We start from the raw sequence: 13,561 nt of genomic DNA, 5'->3' as shown, positions 1-13,561 counted from the left end.
CTAGCTCATCTGAGTTCTTCCAGGTAGATATTGTCTTCAACATATCCCAGAGGTGAAAAAAAATCTGTCCTTGCCACACAATTAAGTTTTCAATTATACAGATAGGCCATTTTTGCCTTTGAATTTTACTGAGTTCAAATGATCTGATTATGACTTTTTGAACACTAAGAGGAGCTGTATCTTTTTGGAAATTCTCAGTGTTGTCTGCATTACTATACAGCAGATTAACATAACCAGAGTGTTCTCTTTGCTTCTCACACACCTTTTCCTCTGATAAATTAAAATGAACAAATTTGGCTATTTAATTAGTGTTCAAATGCAAGAATGTCTAACACAATGGACAAACACCTTTTTCTCTTTTTAAACTGACCTCTGCAGTAAATAATATACTCTGTGGTAGAACTAGGTTTTTCCAGGAAAAAAAAATCTATCTGGGATGAAATATTAGGATAGTGATTTTGCAAGCAACTTTATTTTTTAGAACAATAATTACATTTTCTCCAAAATATCACAACAACAATATTACTTTCAAAAAGGAAATTAAGGTGTAACATTCTGAGGTCCAGGCATCAGATTTCTTGCACTTTGCGAATAACCTGTAAAGAAAAGCAGTATACCTCAAAATATGATAAACCTGAATGCTTTGGTTCCTACTTCCATAAACAAAAAATGTGTTAGGTATGCTAAGAATCTTAAGGTGCCTAGGTTTTACATAGCTGACACAATTTTCTGCTAAGCTATATCTGAGTCCAAATAAAGTTGCATTTGTTTGTGGATTTAACCAAATTTTTAAAGATACAGGAAGGAAAGCAACTTGTTTCATGTTCTGTAAATTCAGTGTTTATCCTATGCTAAACCTGACCAATTTTTCCATTTCTGCAGTCAGAAACTTAGTGCAGCATTACAAAGGTTGAAAATAATTTATTCTTACTCTAGATTATCGCTGAAAGAATCACTTTTAATAAAATAAATTCTATTGTGTTTGGGAACTTCTGGACAACTGTTCATTGAACGTATAATAAAACAGTCTTTTTTCTGAGACCCATCTTTTGTGCATAAGTCTGTTTTTAAACATTGCCACATACAGGCAATGCCTCCCAAAGCAGGGAATTATGATTTGTTCTGTGAACTGCAGCAGCTCAAACGATTAGTAGTAATTGAAGAGACACAGAGAATGGTTAATGCTTTGATCCCACTGAGGCTTGTTTACTTTTCAAACTACGTTTTCTGCCTTTCTTGTTACTGGAAAACCCAGACTTCCATTGAAATCAAAGCTATGTATATAAGTTGGCAATCAAAAGGTGTTTAAATAGCTCATATGCACTTACTGAATTATAAATAAATTGATGACAGCTCTATATTCAAAGATAAATTGAACATGTTCCTTAATGTAAAATTGCATTTCCTCTTTATTTCAATTCAGCAATTCAATTTAGGTTTTGAATTTGCAGTTACATATTAAATAAACAATTAACTACAGAGCCTCTATAGTATATGACAGTGTAGAAGATTTAGATAAATTCAGTAAAACCTTTTGTACTGAACACAATACGTGTTCTTCACCACATACTTGTTTGTAGCCACAAATATAAGCTTTTAGCCCTTTGGATCTAATTAGTCCATCTGCTAAGTCAGAGGTTTGCAAATGTGTGACTTAACTAGAAATCCAGGTAATCTGGCTACATCTCCTTGGAAAATCAAGGAGGAAAACCCAGTTTGTTCTTTTATCAAAATATTATTAGAATCATAGAATGGCTTAGGTTGGAGGGCACATTAAAGATCATCTAGTTTCAACTTCTCTGCTGTGTGCAGGGACATCTTTCACCAGGTTTCTCAAAGTCCCACCCAACTTGGCCTTGAACACTTCCAGGGATGTGGACTCCACAGCTTCTCTAGGCAGCCTGGTTTAGTTCCTCACCACCCTCACAGTAAAGAAGCTTGCCTAGGTCCCTCTGGATGGCATCCCATCCTTCAGTGTCAACCACTCCACTCATCTGCAAATTTACAAAGAGGGAACTTGATCTCTTCATTGAGAAATATATTAGATAACTTAGGTCTTGGTCTTGGTCAGGCAAGACTAGCTCTCGCTGAAGCCATATTGACTGTCTCAAACCACCTCCCTGTTCTCCATGTGCCTTGGCACAGCTTCTAGCACAGGATCAGTTCCATGATCTTTCCAGCCACAGTGGTGAGTCTGACAGCTTTGTAGTTCCCAGCCTCTTCCTTGACCTATTAATTCTTGCCCTTTTTAAAGATGGGTTCAATGTTGCCTGTGTTTCAGTCACCTGGAACTTGATTGCTATGACTTTTCAAATATCATGGAGTGTGGCCTAGCAACTACATCAGCCAATTTCCTTGGGTCTCTGGTGATGTAACTCCTTGGTCTCACAGACTTGTGTGCGTTCATGTTCCTCAGGAGAGTGTGAACCTGATCTTTACTTAGGAGGGGCTTTAGATCCAGTCCACATCCTGCTGTCAGTCCAGTTAAAATATATAGGAAGAGAGATTGCCATTCAAGACTGAGACAAAACTGTTGTTGAGTACCTCAGACTCTTCCTCACCCATTGTTGAGTTTTCCAACAATGTTTATGGGGATATGCCTTCTTTGGCCTTCCTTTCCTTGTTAATATATGTATAGAATCCCTTTTTATTCATTTTTTGCATGCCTTTACAAGTTCAGTTCCAGCTTCCTCTTGACCTTCCTTGCCCTATCCCTACATAATCTGATTTCATCTCTATGCTTTTCCAGGGTTACCTGTCCTTGCTTCCACTGCCTGTGCATTTGCTTCTCTCCCTTTTGTTTGACTTCTATTTTTGTTTAAATATTAAATACATAGGTATTGATATCTGTACCCATCAAATTATCAAGGCTTCCCCCTTCCTCACTTGTCTTTATAGTTGTTTGTAGACATCTTTATTTTATATTAATTGGATGTTTGGTAACTCTATTTCTGAGGCTGATCGGTCACTTGTCACTGGCTTGACTTAATTTTTTTTTAAGTGCTTTTCACTTAAAATTCTTAGTTCTGTGTCTTCATTAGCCAGCTTTTCCCAGCACTCAGCTATATTCCACCAATAGAAAACTTAGTCCATACGGAGGTACTTGGACCTTTATTATAATCAAGGATTTAGAATTTGCCAAGAGACTTTTTGATTTCAAATCATCCTCCAGACAGATACACTATCACTCACAAAGGTCATGCAAAAGCTCTCTCTTTTCTTTGTAATCACATAGGTTTTTTTCCACATGAAAATAACATTTTGGTGATCAGCACAGAAGTTACATCTGTAGGGACTGTGTGTTACTAATGCTGATGCAAGTATTAAGGTTACTGGTTCCACTGATATTGTTAATGGAGACATGAGAGAGAAATCCTGTAAGTCCTGTCTAGCTGAATCAGACTGAAAGAAAAAGGAGTGACAGCATGAATACCATATTCACTTTATAGAATGTGCCTTGGGGGAAAAGCAGCAAAGCCAACAAAAAGTTCTTACACAAAAATTGAAATCACAAAGACATGGTCTGCTGGTCAGCTAGAACACCATCCAACTCAGAGACTGCTGTGGTTTCTGCCTGAGCAGTTGCAGCAAACAGCCCGCAAAAGCAGTGGTTGCATTCCTAAGACTCTCCTCAGCACTGTCAGGATGTGTGACACTTGTGGCTGAATTTGAATCTGCAGCAGGTGGTCTGACTTGGCTTCTTGGTTTATTTGTAGATAAAGAGTTATGGAGCCATAATATTCTGCACCATGGGAAACTAGTCTGGTTGATATATGTGTTGTCATTGCTGGAAAAGTATTTGGGAAGCCACAGAAACAAATCAGATCTTATGATATGTTATGCTTTTTCCTCTTGCTTTCTGTAGAACCCTAACCTGTGTTCATTTTTCACATAGATTCCTGATTATTTTTGAGAGGTATATGAAGCTTCTTGTGCTTGAAGAAAAGACCTTGAAACAAGATGAGTGGATGTAGTACACCAGAAGTTTTGAATACTCCATTTTATTGTGAAACTCAAAGTAAATAGTGTCTGCCAAGACTGATCCATCCAACACTGACATCATTGTATCAGTGAATGCCAGCACTCTGCATGACATTTCTGTTTCTGAGGAATTACTTCTGAGATTTCAGTATTAACATTTTCCAACTGTGGAAGTGAAGAGACACATTAGATATTATATGACTAGATTTCACCGCTTTCGTACAACTGATCTGGAAGCCAGAACTTTTTGATCTTATCCAGATGGTCTTAATTTCTAAATTGCTGTGTCTGTGACACATCATGATGATTAGATGTATTTTATACCTTTCACATTACAAAAAAATGAAACAAAATTTTGTGTAGAAGAATACTGAAGATAAATGAATTATTCTTATTCAAACAGATTATTCTTAAACTGGCGATTAAGACTGTTCAGCTCTTTTGAAAGGTTAACTTCTATTACTCAATCCCAATTGTCTCAAATATCTGCGTTGGAGATATGTAGTGTTGTGTTTTAAGAAATTTTTATCACTATATGTTGATTATTATTTCAGATAGTCGACTCATGAACATTTTCTTATGTGTATGTGCCCATGCCCAACAAGAATTCATTGTGTTTCTTCATTATATATGTATATCTTCCCTAAATTATGCATAGGACTAATTTCCTGCTGCTGGTGTAAATCAGTGTTACCCCTCTAAAACTGAGCTGCTGCAAGTCAGAAAGATGAGTAAACAGCTGACTCTCAAAACTATATAATGAAGATTTTTATCTCTACACTTTTGAGGTACAGGAAACCTTGCTTCTAGAAAGCATTTGTCTTTCTCAAGTCCCTCTCCAGTTTTGCTTCTATATGTAGAATCTTTGACCAAAAGGATGTATTATTGTGATATGATAGGAGAGGGTTATACATATCTAAGGGCTGTGTCACCATAGAAACTTTAGAGATATCAATAAGTAAATTGTCTGAGTCATTATTATAGGAGACGAATATTTACTGCTACTGAATCTATCATGACATGGGATCTCAATCATGGGAAAGCCACAATTCTCAAGACTAGAAGAACACTAGACTCAAAAAGATGAGCTATTTAGTTGATAGATTTTGCTGAAAAAACCATGTCAAATTTTCCCAGTAAGCAGATCCATGGCTAGTAATGATTTAAACCATACTTATCAAATATAAAAGGGATTTATCCTTGCTGTCTGTGTTAGCTTAATATTTTGATATTTTAGGACCTATTAAGAGGTGCAGACAGGAGGTAAATGCTCATTATTATAAGATAAGATATTTTTAGAGAAAGAATTTGGATCAAATATATAGGGTTTTTGAATTTGCCAAGAACAACATAAAGCAGGGTGAATTCAGAGTGATTTTCTCTTCTTGAATTGTTCTATGAAATAGATAGATTGTATTACTTTCTATATACCACGTTTTCTCAAGGAAATTGCTTTTCAAATTTCACTGAAATTAGGGCATCTGTTTGGAGGAGACACACTATAGCCAAACCTCTTGGTGAAACCCAGTCACACATCTGCCCCTTGAGAGGAAGCTGCAGTTTACAGAATTTCTTCTAATACTTTTGCTGAGCTTTGCTAGTCATCAAACTTCTACAGATTGATGAGAATTCTCTGTAATAATTCTCACTATGTCTTTAGAAACATTGTTGTGTGCTATGAAGCATGACTGACAGTGTTATTTCCAGTGAATTCTTTAAAGGAGGTAGAGTTTCCATGTAAGTGTTACTTTGCATGAATCACATAAACATTTGTTACTGTTATTTGCCAAAAATTGGTTCACATTGTGTTCCAAACAACTGAGAGGTTAATCAGAACACATAAAATTAGGAGTCTAAATTAATACGAACTGAAAGATATCAGTGATTTAAAGTACCTGAATCACCTGTCTACTTACCTCTTCTCTCCCTTTACTTTCTTCTTCTGTAGGAGTAAGTATCAGAAGTCTGTTCAACACTTTCTGAAAAGCATCACAAGTCTGTTCAACACTGACTAGACAAATTTGATTCTCCTCTTGATGGCAGAAGACTAGTTCTGATGGCACTGCTCTTAGGAAGTACTAAAGAATGCCATACTAATTTTGGAAGAAGTTGATGCAACATATCTCTGCCTTATTGCTGCTCACTACATTCCCTTCCTTTCCTTCAAAGAAGAACTCTCCTTTTCCATTAAATGCCATGACATCTATTGTACAGATAAAGAGAGTGAGTATGTGGCTGGGGTTTCTGGCCTGAGACTTGATGCTGGGTGATGGCCCTGTTATGCCACAGGGCTCAAAGGGACCATAAGTCATGGTCATTTCAAGGAAAGCCCTTAAGACACAATTAGCCCTAAGTCTGCACTCTAAATTGGTCCAGACTTGGCACGTGGACAGCAATTTCTCCAAACAGTCAGAACAGGCTGTATTAGTGTCATGGTTTGAGCCTGGCACAGAGCCAGTGCTCCCCATGAAAATGCTTCACTTTGGTGTCTGCTGTGAGATGTGACCAGGAATAAGCAAAACAGGCTCTAACTTAAATATAAAGAACACTTTATTACTTAAAACTACAGGAAAAATAGGGAAAGACTATAAGGAAAAGAAAAAAAAATTGAAAACCTTACAAAAACCACTTTTCCTCCTCCCCACTCCCTGACTTTCCTAATCCAATACATTCTCTCAAAAACACCAACTGCCCAGCCCGGCACGACACTTTAGTATACTCAAACTGCAGTTCATGAAGAGGAAAGGAGTCCTTCTTGTTCCATAGGCTTCTCCTGGAAACACACTGAAACCTCGGATGCTTCCTTGTCACTTCGGCACCGCCCGGGGAAAAAAAAAGTCCCTTTGCCGCTTGTGACATGTTCCTTCCATGCCCAGTGCTCTCACCACCGAGACATGGCCAGAGCTGCTTTTAGGGTGGTCTTTCAAGGATGCCTTGTCTCACTCCAAAAAGGCACAGTCTCTGCTTTTGGGACATCTGTCTCCCCATATTTTTCCAACCCCCTGGGGCCGGGGGGTCCTCACGAATGAACCCTCCTGGTTTTGAGGCACTGCCTCCCCCTAAATGCAGTCTGTGTCACAGGAACAACTGAGTCCATGGCTACAAGAAAAAGTCCAGCCAAAAGGCCACTCCAAATCATCTCTCCCCATCCAATCATCTCCACAATCTTCGGGCCAAAGTCCTTGTCTCATCTCATCTCTCATCTCCCTTCTTATTCAGCTTCGAGGAGGATTAGCATTTTTGCAAGGCCCCAATCATGCAAGAAAGGGTTAAAAGTTTTCAGTCTCTGCTGTCGGTCCCGGAGCGACTCCCACGCACGCTGCCCACACGCTGCCGCTCCGGCCGGGCAGTCTTCCTCCCCCTTCTCGCTGGCTGCTCTCCTGGGGGGGGGGGGCTGCCCGAGGGCTGACTCTCTGGGACCTTCCACCCTTCCATCCTCGAAGCCCCCTCAACCCCCACCTCTGTCCAGGCCCCAGGCCTACCGCATGGCGGCTCCTCCCCCGCCCAGCAGCAACAGGCTGGGCGGGGGAGAGAGATCTGAACTCTTCGCCGCGATGTCCAAAAGAGGAAGTGCCAAGGGCAGTGCCTTGCTTTTAACCCCTGTGTATTCTCGGAGGTGTGTCCAAACCCCACTGGCTACACCAGGTGTCAGTATGAAACCCAAAACCTTCATTGGTTTGACCACAGCTTCCCAGAATTCCCACTCCTTCCTGGTCAAACCATGACAATTAGCAAGTAATTTTTGGGAATATGAGAAGATCTGTACAATGAAGTGGCTGGTACTGAGTACCTATCTCAAGTCAACCCTAAATGCCTCTGAAGGGATTTTCCCCCACTCTATCTCTAGTCTAATTTTGTAGACCAAATGTGCATCAGTGGTTGGCATAGGGTACTATGGTGCTGTAGCCCATTCAGTTAAAGAAGAGATGACTACATTTACAATATAAAACAACCCTGCTGGAATGAACACTCTTTTCTTAGAAGTTACAGGTAAAAACCTTGACCTGGAATTTTGCATGGGAGTAATTCACTGTAATTTTCCATGTACACCTGAAAACTATTGTTATCTCCCTCAAATGAGACTTTGGTTTGCATGGACAGTTCTAGACAGCTGAGCTGTAAAAAAGAAACATTGGATGAAACCACTGGAAACTTTATTCGTATGGATATGAACTCCAAAGGTCTAAACTGAAAGTAATCATCCAGTTTTAATGAATCTGAAAACCAGCAGGTTACAGCACAGCACCTGATGGAAGGATCAACTTTTTTCCTTCTATGTCCTGGAAGAAAGTGGGCAGGAAGGGAACACTACATTCTTTCTGCCTAACTGCATATTTCCACAATCAGAACCACACTGTGATTCTGATTGTCTTGATTAATCTCTCAAGCACTTTCTCTTGCACTGCAGTTGTTCCACATCCTCAAATGCGTTTCTACAAAAGATGAGTTCTGGTGATGCAAAATGAGGGTAGCATGCCTTCTCCCTTTCCTATTATATGCTTTTTTGGAGGTGATCAAGTTAGACATTCTCAGGTTAGAATACTTGTTACTTACTATATGAAGTCTTCAGGAATTTCCAATGACTTGTTATTAATCCATATTATAAACCACACTTTATTTTGTTTTAAACTTAATTACAAATATAACAATATCTGCAGTATTTATTGGGGAAAAATAGCCAGTTCTATGCTGTTTTCTCATCATGAGGACCTTCCACAGGAGGGTAAAGCCCTTGTTATTATATTCTTTTACAGCCTCCAGGTTTTTTTTTTTTTTTTGTCAGGCCCCAACATCACAAAAAAATCCTGGCCTGAAAGAAAAAAAAATAAAATTTGTGGATTCCCTGTTGTCCACCAGTGCTGGCATGCACTCATCTCCAGCAGATCTCTGTGCTCTGACTTACTGCTGTGGTAGGACAGGATTGAAAGGGGAGGTGGCAGCTCCCACTGCCAGGGCACCTCCCAGCATGGGGTATGGGGCCACACCAGCCTCTACCTGTCTGCAATTAGAAAATTACAGGCAATGTTTTTGTGTTCATCCTGAGCTCTGGGCTGTAGCCAGCACCAAATAAAATCAGCTATCCCTTGTATACCTTCTCTTGTTACTTGACATCTAAATATTAAATAAGAATACCTTTACCTTACTCTTTTGTGTTTTTTTAATGAAGAGACAGATCAATAACTAGATTTCTCAGAAGGTCTGTACGAGACGGAAACACAAAAATTGCAGTAGGAAATGTCTCTCGAGACATGGGTGACCTTCTCTGAGCTGATTTTTTTTTTTGAAAGGATTTCAAGTTATCTATCACAAGCTATGCTGAGCTAGAGTGTTTTTTTCTGCTGTTGAGCTCACTGTACTTTGAATGAAATAAATCTGTTTTCATTAAACTGCAAAGAGGTATAATTCTTTATTCCTGCAGCAGATTATAGTCTAATTTTTCATTGTTTAGTGGCAGGAAGAACTCTTACAGTGAGCTGCTGCTTAATAAGGGTGAAAATGGGTTCATATTCCAGACAGAGTTTGAATTGCTGCCTCATACCTGTCGTCAACATCTTGCCTTGCACACAACTCTCTAGGGTCAGCACACTGCCTCCTGTGGGTCTGTGAACACAAGCTCTGCTCTGCGGCTGCTGGGATTGGGCTTGAGAGGACAAAAAGTTCAACCAAATATTTGTTAGTGGACAGCTGAGATGAGATTCAGGTCACCCTGATTTTTGGTGTCTGCAATAGACCCTGGTCTAACAGCAGCTACAGCAATAGAGCACAGCCAGTGATGTGAGCAAGTCCTCCCATCAGGTGAGGTGCCTGCTCAGGGTGGGTTAAATGGCTCTCAGCTCTACTGGCTACACCAAGACCCTAGGCAGAGCTTAGTCACAGAGTTCATGTGTACACACCCACATTAATAATACCTGCAACAAAATGAGTTTAATCTTCCCCTAAAGCTGCTTTTCCATCCCAGACTAGGAGATGTCAGTAATCTTTTCAAAATCATCTATTTTGTTTGTTTTAGGAAGGAATTTGGATTATGAGTTATACTAGGAAAATGAAGAGACGGATGCGTATTTCCTGACAGATTTTATGAAATACATGCCAAGATGATTTTGCTGTTGGTTTGGTTTCTTGCCATTGTGTACATGTGTGTGTACACATGCATATATGTGAACATACATATAGATTGTGTACTTGTGGTAAATAAAATTTCCCTAAGTCTCTCACTTCTACTATACTACCTTAGACTGGAAAATAATACTCATTTGCTTACTGCATATACATATTGGAAGGTTACTAATTTTTAAAAAATGCATTGAAGTGCTAAGAACTGTATTGATGAGTCAAAATTGTAACTCAGCTCACTTTTTGTTATATTTTCTTTTGTATATGGATGGATATTGCTTGTTTTTGTGCAATAAGTTTAATTTCCAAGGGAAAAAAAAAATCCAGTAAATGGCTTGCTACCAAAATCACCTTGAATCTAAACACAGGGTACAAGGTGAAGTGAATTGCCATAATCCTTATGCCTGCATCTAGGATGGTATATAACATTTATAGATTCTTATAATTGATTCTAGTTTTAAGTAGCTTACCTTAGATAACTTATTTACTATCAAGATTTCCAGTGGAGCCCTAATTAAGAGATGAAGACAGTTTAATTTCTGATATTTGGACGAGGGTGTTAAATGATTTAATGAGTTGAAACTCGTTTTATATGAATTTACTGGGAATAAGTTGCCTGAATATCTTCAAGATTCTCAGATGATAGTCTAGGCACCATAAGTCTGAAGATGATATTGGTATAAACTAAAATTTTGTGTGGATAATGCCCATCCATTCCTGAAAAAAGTATATGTGGTACCTGAAATATACATTACCAACATCTTTTACAATTAAAAAATATTCATAAAATGTAACCAGACTCAATAGTAAAACAAACAAAAATCAAAAAAAGTTCTTCACAGGTGAACAACAGGTTCTTAAATTTCTTCACTAGTGAACGATGTTTTCTTAAACACTTTCTGAGACCTGCTGTACAATTTTGAATGCTGTGCTTCAGATTCTTGATTCATCTGGCATAAGAATGCAGGCAAACAAATGTGAATATGCTAAAAACTGGATGCACCTTTTCTCTTTTTTTTTCTGAATATTGCATGACATGCAACCTCTGAGTATTGCATGACATGAAGTAAAATAAATCCTCCACCAAATTATTAAATGTAAAAAATAAGCAGAATAATTTTTTTTTCTAGAAATCTTGTTTTTTAAAGCTGATGACTGGCAGGCTATATCATAACTGTGCATTACTAGATCTGAGCTCAAATCCTAGCACCTCCAAGAAATCTTTCTGATGTGGAATACCTTTAGGGTCTCAGAGTTGGAGCTAAATCCACGACATTTAGACTTAAGAAAACAAGTGAAATCGGTTTTTCTCTACTATACCTGTACAGATGAAACTTGATAGTCCTCCATAGATGACATCATCATTGTCTGGTAATATAAAGGGACACCTCGTTTGAACCTCCAAACAGTATTGCTTGCAAGGAATTCTGTTGCTGCAGTGAAACTGTGTGACTTCAAAATACTGGGAACAGAGCCAGGCTTTGTAGACAGTCTGGAAAAAAGAGAAGAACCAGAAATATAGATGGATGACAATAGCACTGTCATTATTAGAAGAACATACTGTACTGCACACCTACATTAATGCTGCTTTTGGAAGAAAATTTTGAGAGAATATCACCTGGGTAAAATATGCTCTTAACTTTTGACTGTCCTCCCACTTCAGAAATGAAAACTCCAGCAAAGTCACTTTAAAGCAACAGTTATTTAGGACTAGGCTTATGCGATTTTATTATCTTAGTTTGTAAACAGGTATGTTTCTTAGATGTGACTTTTTATTAGACGTGCATGCATGGAACACAGCCCTGTCCCTGCACCACCAAATCTCACCAAGTGAGATCCTAATCTCATTTGAAGCTGGACAAGGACAAATTTGTAAAACTGCCTGCAAGAAAGAGTTGAAAGCTGGGCTCAGGCCAAGCCTGTCTTTATACCATCTAGAGCTAAGCTATCAGGTTGCAATAGATGGTGCTGCTTCCCTACAAATAAAAACTTATCCAGTCCACAGCATTAAAACACGCATTAGGGTACCTAAACACTGACAGCTGCAGACTAGGGGATAAATCTGCCACAGTGAAAACCTAAGTCTACATTTGGGTGCTAAAAGGAGCATTTTAAAGATGCCCTCAACTGATGCTGCATGGTCGTGGCTGCAGGACTTGTGATTATTGCAATTATTGTCACCATTTAAACAGAGAAGTTAAATACACATGCTGATTTTAATTTTTGCTACTTTTTGTCTTCCAAACAATGATGTTTTTCATTAGTATTAAATTCTTTTGGACATGGAAAATTTTCATGTAAAATTAGGTTGGACACCAGGCTACAAAGGTGATAAAAAACCTGTGTGATTGAGTACAGAGAAATTTTCTTGTTCCCCATTTTATTTTCTACTTAACTGTTTTGGAGTACATTATTTACTGTCTAGATATTTGCTATCTAGGTTGTTACATAACAAAAAAAAAATCCTTTTTTGTATTTTTTAATTAACTGAAAATCCTGGGAACTACTTTTTATTAAACATAGACTGAAAACCAATATAGTCAGCTCATCATTTCCATTCTTTCTAGGAATGATGTAATAGAAAAGGAAACTGCAGATCAAATTCTTAAGCCGAGAAAGCTACAAAAAAAATGACACCTGAAATGACCAATCTAGATTAGAGTTTGGTTTGATCTCAGTATGTTTCAGCTCAGTGGTTAGAATTCTATGAATAGTAGCCTAAATTGTATAATTAATATCCATGTAGTAACCCCAGAATCACCAAACTTTTATTTTAGATTGTTTGCAACAGTGGCAGGTATGTGGTAAGTTTCTAGGTGATAAAATGAAACCTTTATTACTAATCTATGGTTTGTGATTATCTCTTTATAGCAGTTTTTGCCTACTGCATTCTGTGGAACATGTTTTTTTTTTTTTTTTTATTACAAATTCAATTTTAATTGCTTACTAAGGTTTCTTATTCACAGAAAATGATTAATGAGAAGGAGGACCAGGAGATGTGTGTATCTTTTGGTCTTAAATAAACTTTTAATCAGAAAGTGGTTTTCCCACTGTCAATTACATCACCACATTTCTAGTGCTTCAGTTGCTTTGCTGACATTTGCAACAATAAATCATAAAATCACAGAATATACTGCGTTGTAAAATACCAAGGATCATTGAGTTCAACTCTTGGTCCTGCTCAGGACTATCCCCAAAACTTACACCATATGCATTGTCCACACACTTCCTGAACTCTGTCAGGCTGGTGCTGTGACCACTTCCCTGGGGAGCCTGGTCCAGTTCTCAATGACCCTCTGGGTGAGGAACCTTTTCCTACCTAAATCTCCCCTGACACAGCTTCAGGCCATTCCCATGGCTCCTCTCACTGGTCACCACAGAGAAGAAATCAGTGCTTGCCCCTCCTCTTCCCCTCACAAGGAAATTGTGACTGCAATGAGGTCTCCCCTCAGTCTCCTCCAGGCTG

At 38.5% G+C, this 13,561-nt stretch overlaps 1 protein-coding gene across 1 annotated transcript in view; it reads right to left on the bottom strand.

Moving 5' to 3' along the window:
* NALF1 (NALCN channel auxiliary factor 1) overlaps positions 1–13,561 on the bottom strand; it is a 441,925-nt gene that overhangs the window by 9,143 nt on the left and 419,221 nt on the right. The window contains exon 2 of the mRNA XM_064711913.1: positions 11,416–11,587. Within this exon, the coding sequence (XP_064567983.1) occupies positions 11,416–11,587 (172 nt within the window). The remainder of the gene's footprint in view (positions 1–11,415; positions 11,588–13,561) is intronic.

This window comes from Zonotrichia leucophrys, chromosome 1 (genome assembly GCF_028769735.1).
Source record: "Zonotrichia leucophrys gambelii isolate GWCS_2022_RI chromosome 1, RI_Zleu_2.0, whole genome shotgun sequence".
NCBI lineage: Eukaryota > Metazoa > Chordata > Aves > Passeriformes > Passerellidae > Zonotrichia > Zonotrichia leucophrys.
This window is presented reverse-complemented; position numbering and strand designations above follow the sequence as displayed.